The 19766-nt window shown below is 44.1% G+C and overlaps 2 protein-coding genes and 1 long non-coding RNA gene across 6 annotated transcripts; 2 read left to right on the forward strand and 1 right to left on the reverse strand.

The window, feature by feature from the left end:
• Positions 1-1656: 1656 nt before the first annotated feature.
• On the forward strand, positions 1657-14759 carry OSCP1 (organic solute carrier partner 1). Of its 2 annotated transcripts, XM_083511653.1 has the most exons (11): positions 1665-1895; positions 5548-5577; positions 9473-9627; positions 9997-10164; positions 10733-10813; positions 10980-11083; positions 11384-11512; positions 11605-11674; positions 12649-12788; positions 13232-13295; positions 14174-14759. In XM_083511653.1, the coding sequence occupies exons 1-11, from the start codon at positions 1784-1786 to the stop codon at positions 14321-14323; spliced, it is 1203 nt and encodes a 400-aa protein (XP_083367779.1). In that variant the 5' UTR covers positions 1665-1783; the 3' UTR covers positions 14324-14759. The 2 variants fall into 2 exon arrangements, with proteins under 2 accessions (XP_083367780.1, XP_083367779.1); XM_083511654.1 differs by lacking the exon at positions 5548-5577 and having other exon boundaries at positions 1657-1895.
• Positions 6069-15894, reverse strand: LOC310710697. Its single transcript, XR_014528189.1, has 2 exons — positions 15714-15894; positions 6069-6373 (listed from the first exon to the last, which is right to left on the reverse strand). It is a non-coding gene; the product is annotated as an uncharacterized lncRNA (long non-coding RNA).
• An 867-nt stretch (positions 15895-16761) lies between these two features.
• LSM10 (LSM10, U7 small nuclear RNA associated) lies at positions 16762-19274 on the forward strand. 3 transcript variants are annotated; one of them, XM_083511728.1, is made up of 2 exons: positions 16762-16862; positions 18548-19274. In XM_083511728.1, the coding sequence occupies exon 2, from the start codon at positions 18568-18570 to the stop codon at positions 18937-18939; it is 372 nt and encodes a 123-aa protein (XP_083367854.1). In that variant the 5' UTR covers positions 16762-16862; positions 18548-18567; the 3' UTR covers positions 18940-19274. The 3 variants fall into 3 exon arrangements, with proteins under 3 accessions (XP_083367854.1, XP_083367853.1, XP_083367855.1); XM_083511727.1 differs by having other exon boundaries at positions 16783-16862; positions 18555-19274; XM_083511729.1 differs by lacking the exon at positions 16762-16862 and adding an exon at positions 17158-17322.
• Positions 19275-19766: the final 492 nt, after the last annotated feature.

The raw sequence follows: 19766 nt of genomic DNA on the forward strand, positions 1-19766 counted from the left end.
AACCTGAAGCACCACTTTAGCTAATGGGGCCTCCCGCTGCTGCCGCGCCACCGGAGCACAATTTCTGTTCTCATCCCGAAGCAAAGTTCTTAACCCGAGGTACTATTTCTGGATTAGCGGAGTCTGTAACCTGAAGCATCTGTAACCTGAGGTACCACTATACAGTCGTACCTTGGAAGTCGAACAGAATCCATTCCGGAAGTCCGTTCGACTTCCAAAACGTTCAGAAACCAAAGCGTGGCTTCTGATTGGCTGCAGGAAACTCCACAGAACCAGCGTCAGACGTTCGGGTTCCAAAAGAACATTCGAAAACTGGAACACTCACTTCCGGGTTTCGATTGTTCCGGAGCTGATTTGTTCGGGAGCCAATGCATTTGAGTTCCATGGTACAACTGTATTTGAGTCCACTTGCAATTGGTTACTGCTGCAGCAGGGAAATCACACTGTTTAAATTCTGATAGTTGCTTAAATTGTGAAACTTTGAATTTTGCCATTTAGGAGGGAAAAAGGAGGAGAGACACATGATAGGTTTATAAAATTATCCACACTATGGAGAAAGTGGATAGAAGTTTCTCTCTCTCTTTCACATTTGCACATTTGTAGCCTAAGCTCCAAGAGCTTGCCTGGACATCGAGAATCTGCCTCAGGGGCGGCGTTCATGTCTTCACCTGCCAGATCAATTTTGCTGGTGGGCATTAGAGACGGGGTCTTTTCAGTGATGGCCCACAATTTGAGTAAAAGAACAAGGGATGCAGGCGGCTATGCATTTGGAAGGGAACTTCACTGATTGAGGCAAGAAGGCAGAGCCAGGCCTGACTTTTGCACCTTGTCAATTGTGTGTTTGTGTCACTAAATGTGTTTACCGTATGAAACTGCCTGAAGAACGCATGTGGGGATAGGGTTGCAAATGGCAACGACTTTCTTCTTCCCAGGCGCCTTAGGGCTGCGACTGGAACCGAGAGTGGTAATACTTAGCCCCGCCCTTTCCCTCACACGATGCTTCTATTTTTGTTTTTGTTTTTTTATTCATTTTCACTTTTAGCATTTGACATCATACACAAATCATAATCAGTTTACAAATGGGATTCTCAGAATCCCCGAACTTCCCTCCACCCTTGTATTCTTTTCAAACTGAATCGTATCATATTCTCCATGTTTCTTAAAACTCACTTTTTATCATAATTCTCGCTTCATTGCAAGTGTTTGTAAAATCCTGCCAAGGTTTTCAATTGTTTACTGTGCTCTTTCAAGTAACTTTTTAAAAAAATCACCATTCTTTAGTAAATTTATGGTCCTCTTGATCTCTGATTTTCCTGGTCATTTTTGCCAATTCGTCTGAAGCTTCTAAATGGGTGGGATATAAATAATAAATTATTATTAATTATTAATTATTCTTATTCTTATTACTAAATCTTCCCCACTTTCCTTGTGTTTTTCAGACACGCGGGGCAAGAACTGGACACTGCATCTTGAGCTGCGCATGCGCCAATAAAAAGCTCATCCTATTAACATCCGACTCCGTCTCGATTATACGCCAGAGGATGAGAGGGCGGGAAAGAGGATGAGAGGGCGGGCCGTAAGCCCATCTAGGGAAGTTGTGGGCGGAGACCTAAGCTCCACCTATAAAAGGAGACGAGACCTGCCAGCAAGCAGCCTTCCGATTGGCGGTAGCGTTGTCCAGGCAACGGGGCCGCTGCCGTCGTAGCAGCAGCCGCCGCAATCAGAGTCGCAGCCACAGCTTGCCTCCTGGGCGGAAGCCCGGCCGTGTGCGGGTCCCGCGGCCATGTCGCTGAGGACGCTGCCGTTGCTCGTCCTCAACCTGGGCGGGGAGATGCTCTACATCGTGGACCAGCGGCTGCGCGCGCAAAGCATCCCGGGAGACAAGGCGCGCCAAGGTCTGGGAGGGGCCCCGCCTATACCGCGCTCTCTCTCACACCCACACACCCCTTTCCTCTTCGGCTACAACGCGGGGCGAGGGTGTCATTTAATGGGGTGGGGGAGGGGCTGGTGTGATTGAGTTCGGGTTGAGCCTATTCGGGTTGGGAGGGGCGAGTGCCACGGCGAGGGTGAAAGACACCCTGCCCCAAGCTGTGAGGACCATTTTTTGGCAACTCGCATCTGCTGTGTCTCGTCCAGATGTTTTGGACTTAGGAACGCATGGTGCTGGGCCCAATGAGAGTTGTAGCCCCAAACATCTGGAGGGCACCAAATTAGGGAAGGCTCTGCACACCTTAGTGTGATATAGTATCTTGCCCACTTACAACTTGGGTCTTGGGTCATTATTATTATTATTATTATTATTATTATTATTATTATTATTAATTGAATTTATATACCACCCTATACCCGGAGGTCTCATGGCGGTTCACAGAAAAGATCAACATAAAAACCACAATATATATAATCAAAATAAAAACACCCCCCCCAAAAAAGGGCCACATTTTAAAAGGGCAAAGGATGTCAAATCAGATCAACCAAAGGCCTGTTTAAAAAGAAACGTTTTTGCCTGGTGCCTAAAGGTGTATAATGAAGGCACCAAGCGCACTTCCCTGGGAAGAGCATTCAACAGACAGGGAGCCACTGCAGAGAAGGCCAGTTCTCGTGTTGCCACCCTCCAGACCTCTCGAGGAGGGGTGTACATTTCCCAATACCTGTTGAGGTAGGCAAATCAAGTACACCTGATCATAAGTGTGCTTAGAGCAGGGGTGGCCCTCCACTTGTTGTCAGGCTGCAATCCCCATTAGCCCCAGCCAACATGACCATTTGTCTGGGATGATGGGAGTTGTAGTCCTGCAACATCTGGAGGGCCACAGGTTCCCCAGCCATGAGCCAGAGGTAGTTGAAAGGTGGCTTTTCTCCAACCATCTCAGTGCAAAGCCAAGCTTTTATTGTGAGTGTATAGGGAGTCCCTTTTTTCCTATTCACTGTATAAGACATCTCTCCAGTCTTGTTCCAAGAGCTGGGAGAAGGTCTTACCTTAAAAAAAAACCCAAGTATGGGTGTTGGGGCTCTGTAACCATAGATCATTCTCTACACAATCCATGAGCCATTTAAGTAATTGCTTCCTTGCACAAGCTAACTTTCTCAATTTCCAGAGCCTGGCAACTGTTAATACCACACTCTCCTGAATCCCCATATCAGACAATTTCCTTGTAGCTGTAATTTTGAACTCTTATAGTACATCATTTATTTGATGGCTCTTACATGCCTTCAAAACCACAGAGCCTAGGGTTTCCTGATTAGAAAGGTTGGTGGTTCAAATCCCCGCCACAGGGTGAGCTCCTGTTGCTCGGTCCCAGCTCCTACCCACCTAGCAGTTCGAAAGCACGTCAAAGTGCAAGTAGATAAATAGGTACCGCTCCAGTGGGAAGGTAAACGGTGTTTCCATGCACTGCTCTGGTTTGCCAGAAGCAGCTTAGTCATGCTGGCCACATGACCCAGAAGCTGTACACTGGCTCCCTCAGCCAATAAAGCGAGATGAGCGCCACAACCCCAGTTGTCCACGACTGGACCTAACAGTCAGGGGTCCTTTACATTTACATACGGTACCTTCAGTTGCAAGTAAATTTTCAGGCCAGCCAAGGCGTCCTACCTAGAGCAGCTTTTCAGAGTAATGTACTTCCCCCTGTCACAGATTACAACCTTCTGGGTGACTTACAATATTCTGACCAGGCAACTTTATAGAATAATAAAATGATGTTGAATGTGAAACAGCCTTTATAAAGTTCTGCCACCATATCTGAATGACAACTTGTGCAGACAGTTTTAAGTTCTATGTCTTAAAGTGACTGGTAACCTTGTTAGGATCAACATTTCTGAAGACATTGCCACATTAGTAGTACTTGGGAACATTGAGAGGGGAGAATATTTCCACATGGTGAGCTGAATGCTGGAAATGTTTAGCATTCTAATGGAATTCTCTAGAAATAAGTCCTTTGCAGGATTCCACAATTTCCTTTGCCATAGTATGCCACTACCCATTACTGAACATGTCGAGACCCTTCCCTCCCACTTGGAGCTGCAGTCATGCTACACTTTGGAGTCCCTCAGAGCATTTTGGAAGAACAGCATATTTCATGGACAATCGCCCCACCATTTCAAGGTGGGGGGGGGAAGGTTTATCTGATCTGCTTCCTAGGTACTTGAAGAATAGCTTTGCTGCTTCTTGGGTATGAGCATATAAGGCTAGCATTGAAAGTGAATGTTTCTCCTGATGTACAAGGTACCCACAACTTACACAAATTTAACTTATGCGCATTCAGCTTTACACACTTGGGGGGGGGATAAAAATAAAGAAGGGGACAGGCATCCAGGAAAAAGGTCTTTGGCAATCCCACCTGCCATTGTATCCAATATATTTTGACTATACATGATTTTGACTTTAGGTGTGATCCCTGGAACATAGCCCTCATATAAGTTGAGGGCATACTGTACTAGAAACAGACCATTAAAAGGAAATGTAAAATAAAAATAATAATGTAAGTCATGGTTGACATTCTGATGCAGGTGAAAAGGACTAGAAAAAGATTTCCGTTCTCTAGGCACCAGCATCAAATCCTATAGTATACTACGGTAATTCTACTGCAGAAACGCTTAAAATTCCAATAGTAGATAGGTAGCCGTGTTGGTCTGCCATAGTCAAAATAAAAGGCTCTCTCAGCTATCTGCCTATCTCCCATTCCCACCACCCTTCTCAGTAACACCCCTCCCCACCTTCTCACTATATAGAAGGATCTGGCAACTTCTGTTTCAGTGTATCTGAAGAAGTGTGCATGCACACGAAAGCTCATACCAAGAACTAACTTAGTTGGTCTTTAAGGTGCTACTGGAAGGAATTTTTTTATTTTAAAATTCCAAGCTACTGATATGCATGTGTTTACATCTTGGGCTGGTAAATAGCATGAGTTCAATTCGTCATACAGCTTACTGGACAAGTGGCTGAACTCAAGAGGAAAGGTGGGAAACAAATCTTGTTACGTTCTTGGTGATCCAGGATGCATGTATCATATTTTTTCTACCTTCAGACTTAAAGTATGGGGCAATGGCTTTGTACAGATTACATTTGCTCAGAAGTATTGGAGTTGCTCTAGCACAGTAACTCATCTACGGGGATCTGAGGATACTCAGCAGTCAGCACAGTCATTTTGAGCAGTTAGTGCAATTATTTCTGTTGTATCTCATTTGTTTGAAGTGAATGCTCTACATCAAGGCTGTGCAGCTGTTGCAATACTTTGCCTTTTCACCAGATTTTATGCTGGGAAAATAAGCTTCTTTCCCCCACAATGTGTGGAGTGAGATTACAGAAGTGTCATAGGTCCATTTTTATAATGCCTGTATATCACCCCTACCCTCCACACATTATGGCTTTTTTTTTTTGCCACTTTAAAATATTAGTTGAAAGCTCTCCTTTGCTTTGCAGCTCTAATGCAGCAGGGTACTAAATACTGTTGGATTCTTTTTTACTTATTTCCCCTCTTTCATCCTGCTTGTCAGTTTGTTGTTCTTAGTACTTGACCCGTCATTTTTTCTGTTTTATGCTTCGTGTAGATGAATGGACTGATGTGGACAGGAGACGAGGTACTGTAACATTTTTAGCCCCCTGCACAAAGAGGTTTTTTTTTCTCTCACTGAGATTCCAAACTATGCATACACAGTATCTTCTGGCATGCTATTGGAAGATCCCTTCAGACCAGCAGCATTATATTTCTGGAGCTCGGGTGACTGACAACATTATGTACCACATTTATAGCAAATCCTGGAAGAAATTCATTGAACCCTCGTTGGTCAATTCTTATGACTTTAGTTTAAGTAATTTATAGTAGTGTTGGCATGCTGGGCAACTGTTAGGAACCTGGGAAGCTGCCTTATACAGAGTCAGACTATGGTTCATCTAGCTCAGTATTGTCCTCACTGACTGGCAGCGGCTCTCCAGAATTTCAGGCAGGGGTCTCTCCCAGCCCTACATGGAGATGAGGGATTGAACCTGGGACCTTCTGCTTGCAAGATAGATTGCCTGTTATTTGACTCTGGTCACATATTATCACATATTTCAAGAATACCATTGTGAATATGGCAACTTGTCATTTTTTTATTTTATTTTATTAGGTTATCATTTGTTAGCAGGGGCAGGCACGAGGGTTGCTTGCTAGTGACAAACTCCACATCAAAACACTTTCCACAGGCTACCTTCTTTAACAGGCAGTTCCAAACAGGAGCAGAAGCAGTCATTGATGAGTAAAGTGTCAAACTAGGACTAGGAAGACACAGATTCAGATCCTCACTCAGCCAAGAAAGTCATTAGGCGATTGCGGTTAGGTCACACACAGGTCTGTTGTGAGAACACACTGAGGGATGGGCGGACTGCCCTCAGTTTCTGGAGAAGAAGCCAAAATAAATATGTATTAAAGATAAATCATTCATTCCCCTTTTTAAAGTAAAAGTTTTCCAATTTTGTTGTAATTAGTATAAGTCTCAAATCAGTTGATGACTGTCTTCTTGCTTTGAAAATACTTGACCATTATTTGGCAATATTGGATTAGTCAATTGACCAAGTTTTTTTTAACCCATCAACAGCCACAACCCTCAACTGCCTTCTGTCTAACTGAAACAGGCGACATGCAGAGTTGAAAGATTTTGCTATAGCTGAACAGGAACCAAGAACAAGCCATAAATGCAGTAGACTGTCAAAGTGCACATATATATTAGGATGTGCTTTTAAAACCTATGAACTGCCTACAGGCCTTCTGTGTGTTGATTGCAGTGGTTTTATTTTATTTCTCTTAACAAAATTTATATACCGATTGTAAATGAAACCTCTATGCGGAACCTCTAATGATGGTGAACTCCTGTAAAAACTTGACTGATTAATGACTAAAATTTTGACTGACAGCATTTTTAGTGGCATGTTGTACATACACACAGCTGCATAGTTGTTCCCAGCTGCTTCAACACTTCTGTAGCAGGTGTAATTGACGAACAAGAGAATGCTTGACTAGGGCTTTCTGCATTTTAAAAGCAGGCAGGAATGATCCTGAAACATAAAAATAATTCACTAGTGCCTTGGAAAAAAACTTATTGGAAAATTCATCTTAGGTAGTAGCTCAACTGATTGCTGAACATCTCTGTTGGCAAAGGAGCAGCTGTACATGCATACTATGAGCAGTATGCAGGCAGAGTGTATCCAGTGGTTCTTGCTCTCTTCCTGCCCTACTGCATCTCTGCCTTGAACAATGTCTTTTAATCCACAACTAAATCCCAAAATTTGCTGCTGCTTTAGTATGGCATTATTGCATATCTTTAGATTGCATCATGCTTTTCTGCATCATGCTTAATACCTGGAGTGGGTTGAGATGAAGAAACCACCAGGTATGTTTCCCCCACAAGTAAACTATGTAACCAAACATAACCCCCAAATGTTACAATATCTCTGTTTCTATTGCTCAGATGCATAGGAGTCTGCAGGTAAATAAGGGAACGAGGGAGTCTGTGGTTTTTTAAAATGCTGTTTGGTGGCTGAATTTTAGCCCACCTGCATTTGCCTATGTGTCACAGGAGCCCAGACCAGTGGATTTGGTATGGAGGAATTGTTAACCACCTATGGCTAATGGCTACCCTAAATGCTGTGTATAGCGACTGTACTAGGTAGTCTTAATTGGTGGTGGCTTAATAAACCAAACTGTTTAGGAGTGAAAAAGAAAAGAAAAAAAGCAATTCCACCACAGGATTCAGGTGTGGATCGTAGAGCAATGCAGGATTTCTCCACTTTCATTTACCAACCCAAAGTTTAGTCACTCACCTGGCACTAAACACCCTGTGCCACCCTGAGGGTTGAGAGGAAAACTGGCTGGCAAGCATCCTAATCTTCTACCACCCCTAGTGACTTATATTTTGGGACAGTGGTGCAATGTACTATCTCATTCAGTTACATGAATATAGTGCAAAATGTCAGAGGTCACTATTTGGTGTGATCATGTTTCTGTCCAATTCCAAACTACTAGAGAGTTTTCTTGGCTGGGGCTGACAGAGAAGCACAGAAGCAGAACTCTGTCAAATCTCTTTAGAAGCATACACTGAAGGAGAGTTTACTACAGCTTTGTTAAGGATTGCATCGGAGCGGGTCAAGAGAGAATTGCATCACTAAAAGCTCTGCTTATCCATCCTAGTCTCTCTGTGCTTAGCAACACCTGCTGGATACTAGATTGAACAACTGCTGCTACTTAGCACAAGGGAGAATGAAAATGGGAGCTAGAAAAGACTTTGTAACTGGGCATAGAATCTCAGAATTGTAGAGTTGGAAAGGACACCAATGATCATTTAGTCCAGCCCCCTTCAATGCAGGAATCACTGCTAAAAGTCCCTGGCAGATGGTCCATCCAACCTCTGTTTAAAAATTTCCAGTGAAGGCATAGAGAACCAGAAGAAGAGTTTGCCTTTGTCCACTTCCACCAGGGAGTGTGAGGAGGGGACGGTACTGGGCAACAGATCAGGATCAAAACCTTTTAAGCTCAGATTTTATTGGTATCCACATGAATATGGTTTCTGTAGCAGCTAGGTCCCATACAGGAAACTGTATTTAATTTCAGCTTGACTAGGAAGATCCCAGGCACCTAAGATCAGAATTTTGACATTTTGGTGAAATATTTTAACCTTTTCTCTGTACACAGGTACACAGTCATTTCTAAGACTGGTTTTTACAGTGATTCTCTCCAATGTTCAAGACTTATCTACATGACCAAATATCATTTTCTTAGCATTAGGGATACCTACTATGGTACATGAGAGATTCTTTGTAGCCAACTCTGCTTGCACAGTACTGGGTATTGAATGTAAAAGAAATAACATCTAGTGCTTGAGTATTACTGGTGTAGTACCTCTGGCAATAGTAACCCTGACCACTACATCTGAATATTGTTTCAATTATTTTATCTACTTCTCAGTATTTAGTTGTGGTTATCAGCCCAACTGCAAGTGATTAAACAATGGGGGACAGGGTGTTGTGATTCTCTTCTACCTCAATTTACTTATCATGGATTCGGGAGCCTCTATAAAATGTTCGCAGAAGAAAAAGAATAGATGCAGTTTGCAAATGCAAAAGAAGACAAATTGTTTCAGATTACCATAATCTGCTGTTCTACTCTTAGAATTTATTGAATTTGTAAACAGTAGTTTCAATGAGGGCAACCGTGTCTCATTACTAAGAAAAGAAACCGTTTCCAGATCCTGTATCTCTACCAGCACTCGTGAAGTCACTGGTAACAAAGGCTGGGAATGGCTTCTGTGCAAGTTTCCTTGAACTGAAGGGGATTTGGAGAGGATCACAGCTTCGCACAGAAGACATTGGTGGGGCATGGTGTGTTTCAGTTGGAGAGTGGCCTTTGCAAGTCCCTCCTCAGCTATAACTGTCTGTGTCTTCCTGTGAAACAAAAGCAAAGCCGATCCATTTGTGATACTTTTGAATCTTTTGTCTTTTCAGTTATGAATGACATCATAGGGGGTATATTCAATAAAAAGTTTATGGACGAGCTATTTAAGCCGCAGGAGCTCTATTCAAGAAAGGCCCTGAGGACAGTTTTTGAGCGTCTGGTTCATGCCTCAATCATGAGACTGAATGCACCCAGTATGGATAAGGTGAGGATGAACCTTTCTGTTTCCCCCAATGTCTTATGGGGAATTCAGGTAACTCTCTGTCAACAAGTGCTGTCATTAAATGGAACTAGGATTCTCATACTTAACATTCAGGAAAAATTGGGGGATAAAGGAAAGTGATAACTGACTCAGGGGAGAATGGCAGCTTAGGTAGACAAGGGAGCTGAAGGCGATGCAACAGCAGTGACAACTAGAGCAATATCAAGACAGGTCTAACCAAGCACAGGCTCCTATTAGGGTGGCTCACAGAATAAAATCCAGCCAACTGCACAAGAAGACAGCTGATTAATATCTAATAAGGCTCAGCCTGGGCTCTGTAATTTAACTAATTCCAGTTTCCTTACTTTGTAGCTCTACGATCTAATGACCATGGCATTCAAGTACCAAGTTCTACTCTGCCCTCGGCCCAAAGACATTTTACTCATCACTTTCAACCACCTGGATGCTATCAAAGATTTCATTTATGAAGCACCCAAAACTCTGGCCCAGGTTGATGCAACCTTTAGGAAACTCATTGATGTAAGAGCACACCATACCTTTTAGATTCCATTCAAATGTATGTACAACTATGGGGGGAAATAATACGAAGGCAAAACATATTGGAGCATGCCCTCATATTGGTTTTCTACTGTGTAGTGTGCTCCCCCTTTAAGCTGCTGCACTGTAAGTCTGGAGATTTCACCAGTGAAAGCAGAAATAAGACAACTGAGTAAAATACAATGCAAGCATATCTTGTTACCAGGGTTATATCAGTGTTGCAATACTGATGTTAATAACATTCAAAAAGTAACAAAAGTTTTGAAATGGATTCATGATTTCATAAAACAAGCATGTTTTACTGGGGGTTAGATTTCTATTTAAGTTTACTTGAATCTGGGAGACTTGGTTTAAAATCCCAGCAGCAACTAAATAGCCACTGGGGTGTCCTCAGGAAAAGTTGCTCTTTCTCAGTTGCCTGTCACCAAAATGGAAATAATCTTCTGCCCACAGTTATGAGGATGCATGAAGCACTTAAACATCCATGTGACTCATACACTTGAATAATGCTAAAGCAGCAGCAAGGATTTATTCTTATTTTATTCTGCAGACATACGGCTCTCTCTCTGCTGGCGAACTTCAGCTCATCCGGCAGACATTGCTCATCTTCTTCCAGGACATACACATCAGGGTGGGTGGCTTTTTCATTTTTACACATCAGTCCAGGGACTTGTGACAGTAGAGCAAGGATCCCTGGGTGAAGTTGCATGATATGATACAGGAATAAGGAGGTGTTGGGCAGAAATTCTTTCTAAGCAAGACCGCTTTACAGACAAAGTTTTGTGCTTCCTCCACAGGTTTCCATCCTCCTCAAAGATAAAGTACAGAACTCAAATGGCCATTTTGTACTGCCAACCTCTGGTCCAGTTCCTTGGGGAACAGAGGTTCCAGGGCTCATCAGGTGAATCTTAGACCTCTCTACCTTGCACCCTGCTTTTTCCATGTAGCCACTAGATAGATCAGCTGCACCTAGTTAACCATCTATCCCAATCTTAAGGAGAATCCCTAGTGCCAGGCTGGATGGGTCCTCTGACTGAGACAAACCTGCTGGGGGTAGAGGAAAGAGTGTATGTTCACTACCTTAGGCCAGCAAATTCCCTTTTATTAACTCTCCCAGCTGTTCTGTGAGATAGAGGGTTATTCTTCCTTGCTCACAAAAGCACTAGAAGTCACCACAGTGCTTCAATTTTGCAATTTTCAGACTTTTCAACAGTAAAGGGGATGAAATTAAGAGGACTGAGTTCGTCAGTGGTGGAAATTACCAGCTTCCATATCGAGAAGGCTCATTCGACCTCTATGGAGACAGAGTAATCAAATTGGGAACAAACATGTAAGCCATGGAATGCAAAGTCACATTTCAGTTGGGGGCTCTCTGCAGTTTTTTTGTGTGTGTCTACTATAAGCCTTATCAATTACCTCTAGATACAGCATCAGTCGGCCTGTAGAGACAGACATGTCGGGGGCAGCCAAAAATTTGGCATCTCGTGTAAAGGTCAGTATCTTTAGTCTACCTTCTTAATCAACCTTTCCCAACTTGGTGCCTCCAGATGTTCTTGGATTACAATTCCCAATGCTCCAAACAGCCAGTGATTAGGGGTTGTGAGATTTGTAGTCCAAAATATCTGGAGGACGCCATGTTGGAGAGGGCTGCTCTTAAGTAGTGCTGTGCTGAAAACCACTTTACAAACTAAATGTTTTCTGTTTCAGATTAGGATCCTGTATCCTTTAGTAATATAATCAGTCCTTCTCTCTGGATGCCATTTTGCTCAGACAGAGCATCCTTTATCATATCTTTTCAACCTGGAGTTTGTTTTTTCTGGTCTTTTCTTTTGATCAGGTTGTGTCTGTTGCTGAATGCAACTTCTATAAGCCAGTGTAGGTGTTTGCTTAAGAGCATTGAGGGCTGAGAGACTATTGGGGGCAGAGAGTACTTTGAGCCAAGGCCACACATAAACATCTTGTCCCAGTGATCTCCAGAGCGAGAGAGAGAGATTTAGATGTCCACTTAATTATGAATTTCACACCAAAATATCTCCCAGTAATTCATCTTCTGTAAGTTGCATGTTGCTGCCATTAATTCTGTGGAGATAACTGATAACCTCTGGAGCAATGAGCTGGCTTTATAGATTATTCTAGACATTATTTTATGATATGTAAATAAGTTGTATCCAAGGCTAATCGTACTCAAAAAAGGCTTGTTGAAATCAACAATCATGCCTATCTCAGGCATATTAATTTCCATGCCAGAACATACTCGGCTACAACCATATACAGTATGCTCTTTTATGTCCCAATTTCAAAAATGTCAGTTGCAAAGCTGCTTTCAACCAAGATGCCAGAGCCCCAGCAGACCGCTTTGTTGCAGCCTTTATAGTGCTAGGCAGCCACAACCCCTGTAAACAAAGCTCTTCCAATACTGCCATTGGTTGCCTCTCCGTGTAACAGACCCACTCTTGTTCCATGTAGGAGAATACTGCTCCAAACCCTCTCGCTAAAGAAGAGCTGAACTTCTTGGCCAGACTCATGGGAAGCCTGGACATCAAGAAGCCCCTTGGCAACGAGGCTGGTTTCCGGCTGAATCTCTTCACCACAGATGAGGAGGAAGAGTATGATCAGTCTCACTTGCTTTATTGGTGGTGTGGGTGAGAGGTGGCCATTCAGCCATCTAGTTGAATCAATCCATGGGTGAGAGGCATGTACTGAAGCCCTTGCATGACACCCCCCTTCCTTTTGGGAACCTTTGCTGCAGAACCTTCTTTAATTAGTACCAGTGTTGCAGAAAAAGCTCATCAGATGCAGCAACAGGGAGCAATTGTCAGGGAATTGCTATTCATTAAAAATTCAAACAAGTGAAGTATGCCAAAAGCTGCTAGAGGCATTACAGCTTACCAAACAGGTTGCATTTGTAGCATTCTATCTGCAAATGAATAGCATTTAATCATGGCTGGTTTAGTTGAGATTCCTTCATCACAGGGGTTTGGACTAGATGACTCTCATCTAACCTTCCAACTCTACAATTCTGTGACAGCGCTTTATTCTTTTCCTCAAGACATGCTGCACTGACCCGCCCAGAGGAATTATTGTATCAAGTTATCAACATACAAGCAGACAAGGTATGCACTCATTGCCCCCTAGCCTCTCATTTCGTGAGTAAGCTGAATAGTTTTCGAACTAAAGGAATGTGCATTTGGTGATGTTTGTTATTGATGTTTGTTGCTATGTTACTTCCAGAAAATAACAAAATAGGTAAGGAACTTGCGGGGGGTAATTTTAGTTGGGCATGCAAGCATTTGAGTTTCACAGAACTCTAGACTGCACAGCAGAATCTCTTCTGCCTGATCAGCCTGCATAAAAGATGAAAAGAAGATAACACATGGGGAGCGTGGGGGAGAGAAGCCACCACATTCTGTGAACATAACTGAGAAAAACCTTGCTGAATCTGAACATGAGCCTCTCTATCCTAGCATACTGTTTCGAACAGTGTCTGGTCAGAACCTGGCAGAACAAGAGCACTCCAGTGATATTTGTTCCCTGCATCTTAGATGGTGTGCTGCCTTTGAAAACAGAAGTTCCATAGAGCCAGTGATAACTTGCGCTTTTTGATGAATTTGTCTAGTGTCCTTCTTTTTGCTTTTAATATTTATTATTGATAATCATAAAAACTGTCTAGTCCCCTTGAAGCCAACTTGACCAGTAGCCATTGCCACATCTTGTGGTAGTGAGTTTCATATGAGGTGTGTGTTATGTACCTGGAACTTGGTGTTTGAGAACCAAGAATGCTTTTTGCTGCCCTCACAGCAGTCAAAGCTCCTTTTGATTTTCAGAGGAACATTTTGATGCTCTTAAAATCAAAACTACGGTGTTTTGTTGCTTCTGGCAACTGAGGTTAAATTGATTTTTTAAAGCTGGTTACTGAAAATAAAGTATTGAATTGTCAAATTTATTATTTATGTTCTCCCATAAGTAGAACCAATTGGACTCTTTTAAATAGGACCCTCAACGGAATGAGGAGCTGGCTCGCATCATGGGAGAGTTCGAGGTCGCAGAAGAACCAAAGGAGAGGATCAGCAAGGGTGCTGACTTGCTGGCAATGATGGATGAGCTGGATGCTGAGCATGAATGCAAGTCTCTTCCATCTTGAGGAGGAGAGCACCTGGCTGTCAGCCTCCTGTAGAACAGAGCAGTTACCAAGGTCATCCATTTTTGTTGGGTCACTAAGGCTGGATGTTGCTTAGATGTGTTTGACCAATTCTGTCTCTGGCTTTGGTGAAATGGGGTCATGGTCAAATAGCAGCTTCATTCCTGTGCTAATAAGGACCTAGATTGTGCCTCACAGAGTTAGAAGCTGGAGCATCTGGAAAGAAAGTGGGCATTTATGTCCTGTGTGCATACACAGATTCCCTCTATAGGCTTCCTAATTAAAGGTCCAAACTGTGTTATATCACTAGTTAAGTTTGTGAGTGTGTTATAACACAAGCAGAAAGACCAGTTTCTTCATTTTGCTTATGGGGACCAAGTTTTTAATGGTGTTGCAACCAAGGTCTTTTTAGTTGCAGCAATAAAGACCAGAAACAAGATGTCCTTTTGCCTTTTTTATCACTTACCTTTTAAGGCTCTCTCCACCCCACCTGTCCTGTGATAACCCACCGCCTCACATGCCAAGTCCAGAAGTTTACTCATAAACAAATCCCCCTCTGTTTAGTAGGGTTTCCTCCCAGTAAGTGTGCAGAGGATTGCAAGCTCTGAAAATCCCTGTAGACATACATTGACAGAGGAGAGAAACAACACTCTTACTAGAGTTGCCACTGTTTATTTCCCTATATCAGCATGGTGCCCTCCAGGTGTTGCTGGCCAACAACTGGGACTGGTGGAAGTTGTAGTCCAACAGCATCTGAAGGGCACCAGGTTTGTGAAGGCTGCCCTAGATGCCTCTCCCACTGATGAATTTCTGCTGCTTTTGCAGCTGTTAAAGGCACAGCAGCCCTACTGGCAAAAACCTTGACAATTCTGATTGTGGGACAGCATGGTTTAAGTATTGTTGTTGGCATCCATCTGTCTCAGGAGACAGTGAAGGAGTGTGCCTTTGGGGGTGAAGCTAATCTATTGGATGGTTGCAGCACCTGCCGTGGCTGTTGAGACTAATACAAGAGAGTCGTTTTGTTGTAGCTGGGTCAGATGAAGGCATCTGGTGGTGCTGGTGCAGATACACTATGGCATTTCTTCTCTCTACACTCCTCCCAGTGGTCTTTCCTCCTCTGGTCACTGCTATGGATACACAACCTGACTGTCTATCTCCAGGCACTCCAGTGTTCTGCAAGGTATTCCCACACAGTGGGGTTAAAGCTACCAGCCTTCATGTCACATTTGCAGACATCTTTTGTAACACAGAGTTGGTTGGCCAACAGGCCTGGTGCCTGAAGCCATTTTCCCATAGAGCACGTCCCTGATGATACCCAAAAGCTTCCTGACACAGCACACATGTAAGGCGTTGAAGGGTTGCTCCTAACAATTCTAAGGTTCCCATGACTCACTTCCATAAGCAGTGTGCTCAACACACAAGCATGGTAGACCTTTATCTTGGTATGGGATGTTAGCATCACATTGTCGTAGCTGTATTGCCAATATGCTTGTCCAGCTCAGCATTGATGGAGGCTGCTGGTTATGGTGAAATCCGGATAGACAAAACAGTCTACCATCTCAAGCGTGTGATCACCAGTGGATGATCACCGAGGATGTTCGTCATCAGGCTGATGGAACTGCCTGCAGGTTTGGTAAAATGGTTAATGAGTCTCTGTGGAGCTGATGCATTCATATTAAGTGAGTTTGCATAGGACTCCCAAATAGATTCTAACTAAGGTAAAGGTACCTCTGACCGTTAGGTCCAGTCACACACAACTCGGGGGTTGCGTGCTCATCTCGCTCTATAGGCTAAGGGAGCCGGCGTTTGCCCGCAGACAGCTTCCGGGTCATGTGGCCAGCATGACTAAGCTGCTTCTGGTGAACTAGATCTAGCCTATTTGCACAGAACAAAAGCTGCTTATTAGAGAAGATAGTTCTACTTTTATTATAAGCTAATTATAAATCCATTACTACCATTAAAGAATAGTGTATAAAAACTATATGTGTTTATTTAAAACATTTTAAATTTGAAAAATGCAGCTTAATACACAGCTCGTCATGTGTAGTTAACTAAATCTTAGCCATGTTTACCGGGCAGGAAGCATTACGCTGCTCAACAAGGGTTGCTCCAAAATACTTGATTGCAGTCTGATGTTACTGTGCTTCGTAAAATCACACCCGGATACCGGCAATTCTGAGCATGCTTAGTTGAGAGTTAAGGCGGCTTTGAGCTGGAGCAAAGGAGCCCATCAACACCACCGAAACTACAACCTCTCCAGCTTTTAGGTGGCTTATTTGCGTCACTTTCAGGGCGGAAAGCGAATCTCCGAGCGCACCAGCTATGGGCGGAAGCAACGGAGCAATCACAAGCCAGCTTTCTCCTCCCCCACCTCGAGCCCCGCCTTTTCTTCCATTCTGGCCAATGGGACTGCTCCACTTTCTTCCGGTTGGGTATAGAACCGGCGAATGAGGAGCGAAGTCTCTTTGATTAAGCCCCCTGTCGATTGCGCACGCGTGCTTCCGCTTTTGCGCTGGGTGAGGAGGCGGGAGATCCAAGACAGGTAGGCGAGCGGAGACTCCGCTTTGTGTGCCTCTTCTGCACGGGACCCGATCCGGACCAGGAGCCGCCACGAGCTGCCCTTTCCCCTTCCCTGGCTTTGCCTGCGGAGCGAAAGGCCGGAGAGCGAGACAGCGAGAGTTAGGCAGGCAGGAGCAGGCCTAGGGGGCATGGGCGTAGCCAGGATTTTTGTTAGGGCCATTTGTTAGCTAACAGAGGTTCTGCCCCCACCCCCTGTATTTTTATTTATTTTTATTGAAGGGAGCAGCTGCTCCTACCTGCCCCCCTTGGCTACACCTATGCCAGGGCAGCTCATTCTGGGGACCCCTATCATGAGCCCCTGGGTCTGCTTCTCCTGCCGGCCGGCCGGCCTGCTTGCTTTCTGCGCCCACAGGATTTCCTGCGGCCCAGGAGGCCCCATGAGTGGATCGGGCCCCATTCCCCACTAGAAGGCCACCTCCTTGGTGAGAGGGACTCTTTGGGCCACTTGGAAGTTGTTTTACAGAAGAACATCAGAACAGCCCGGCTGCAGCTAGATTGAGGCATAGGAGGCCAATCTAGCTCAGTGTCCTCATCTCACAGTGGCCAAACAGATGCTCCCAATGGGAAAACCCCAGAGCAGGACCAGAGGGCAATAGCAGCACACACACCCTCCTGCTGTTTCTAGCAGCTGGCGTTAAGAAACATCTGCCTCAGGCCGTGCAGGCAGAGCCTGGCCTCCATCATGGGTAGGAAGCATCAACTGCCTTCTCCGCTGATTTGCCCAATCCTTTTTTTTAAAGGCTTCCAAGTTTGAGGGTTCTTCTCGGTGTATGTATTTGCCCACAGCACTTCTGGGTCACAGCTGTGACTGTACTCCTTGGCTAAAAACAGAAAAGCAGGAATAGGCTCATATCACAAAGCAATTGCTTCAAATAGTGATTGCTTCAAATGCCCACACATTTTACTTCCTCACTTTCCTTCTACAAGTGTTAAATTCAATTTAAAAAAACACACAGAAAGAAAGAAAGCTCAAGAGTCTGGACCCAGTGTAACAGTGTTCCTCACTCAGTGGCCCTGGCACCACTAAACTTATTAGTTGCTTGTCACCAAATAGGTCTTGCAGCAACTTACACTGAAGCACATATAGTATACATAAATATGTTATGGGAAAGAGAAGAAATTCAGGTATCTGAAGAAGTGTGCATGCACACGAAAGCTCATACCAAGAACTAACTTAGTTGGTCTTTAAGGTGCTACTGGAAGGAATTTTTTTTATTTTGACTATGGCAGACCAACACGGCTACCTATCTATAGCTTTCTCACTATTTTACTGCTGCTCCTTCCAAGTGAGAATGTTTGGTTGCTGAGCAGTTGGCCTCTGGGCATGTGCAGATTCTTTGGGACAGATGATAGATCATGGGCTCAGCCCCTTTTGATTATTACTGCCTGGCTGCTAAGGAGAGGCCAACCAACACACAGAGTTCTGTACTGAAGCTTGCTTAGGTTCCTTTAGAGATCCTGCAGAGCCTCAGTTTGGGTTTTGAGGTTTCACCTGTGTACTCCAAGCAAAACAAACAAGAACTGTGATTTTAAAATCATGAGCTGAATTCCGTGGTTGGCACAGACCCGTTCTCTATATAGCACAAGAGAAAGTGATTAATGGGGCTAACTCACTGAACTCTCTTCTTCCTCCTGTTTCTGTTCCAGCCATCAGGTGGTGCCACGCCATGGAGATCAGCCACTCCGTGAAGGAGCGCACCATCTCAGAGAACAGCCTTGTCATCCTGCTGCAGGGCCTTCACGGACACGTCACCACTGTGGAGCTGCGGGACGAGAGCATGGCTGTGGGACGCATCACCAATGTTGACGCCTTCATGAACATCCGCCTAGCCGAGGCGACGTTCACTGACCGGTGTGGCCATTCCACCTGGCTGGATGATCTGTTTGTGACGGGAAGGAACGTCCGCTACGTCCACATCCCTGATGACATGGACATCACGACCACCATTGAGAAACAGCTGCAGCTCATTCACAGAGTTCGCACTTTTGGTGGCCGAGACAGGGGCAGGAAGGAGTTCCTTAAGCAGAGCTACAAATGAGCAGGCTAGTGCCCTGGATTTGCCATGTGCCCTAAACTCAGTCTGACATTGCTTGCACTCCTGATGAAGAAGCACATTTTTCTGGACTGAGATTAGAAGTGACCTGTAGACAACCCTCCTTGATTTTTCTAGATGCCTTACCTGGCTGCACTTCCTGAGTTCAAGAGTTCACCAAACTTTTCTATAGAAAGGGGAAGTGGGCATTAGGTCTCTTGGTAAGAATAAGTTCGAATACAACTGACCTTAGCAACAAATAGGATTCTTGCTTTCTGTGGACTAATACTCTTCACCCTCTCAGCCTCATTTTTCCAAATAAACTGTTTACAAAATTTTAAGATCCACTTTCCTTTTACAAACTGTTTCTTACCAGACCAACCAGCACCTTTTTGTACGTTGAAAATCCTCATATCATCCCTCTTTAACAAGGATTTGCAGGCTGAGGAAAGTAGCAGCTGAGCCAAGGTTAAATTACAAATGAGAGAGCACTCAGTCCTTGTACAGAGCTTGACTCTGTATTTATTTATTTATTTACTTACTTACATACATACATACATACATACATACATACATACATTTATATCTCACCTTTCCTCCAAGGAGCACAAAGTGGCATATACAGTTCTCTTCCCCCATTTCATCCCCACAGCAGCCCTGTGAGGTAGGTTAGGCTGAAGAAGTGACTGGCCCAATGTCTGAGTGAGGATTTGAACCCTGGTCCCCCAGGTTTTAGTCCAACACAAATCGCTACACCACGCTGGCTCTGGAACCTCAATAATGCAATCTGAACATGTAGTAGTATCAGGAACTTGGTCTATCTTGCCTAGCCT

Source organism: Podarcis liolepis, assembly GCF_965112155.1.
Source record: "Podarcis liolepis genome assembly, chromosome: 7".
In the NCBI taxonomy this organism is placed as follows: Eukaryota; Metazoa; Chordata; class Lepidosauria; order Squamata; family Lacertidae; genus Podarcis; species Podarcis liolepis.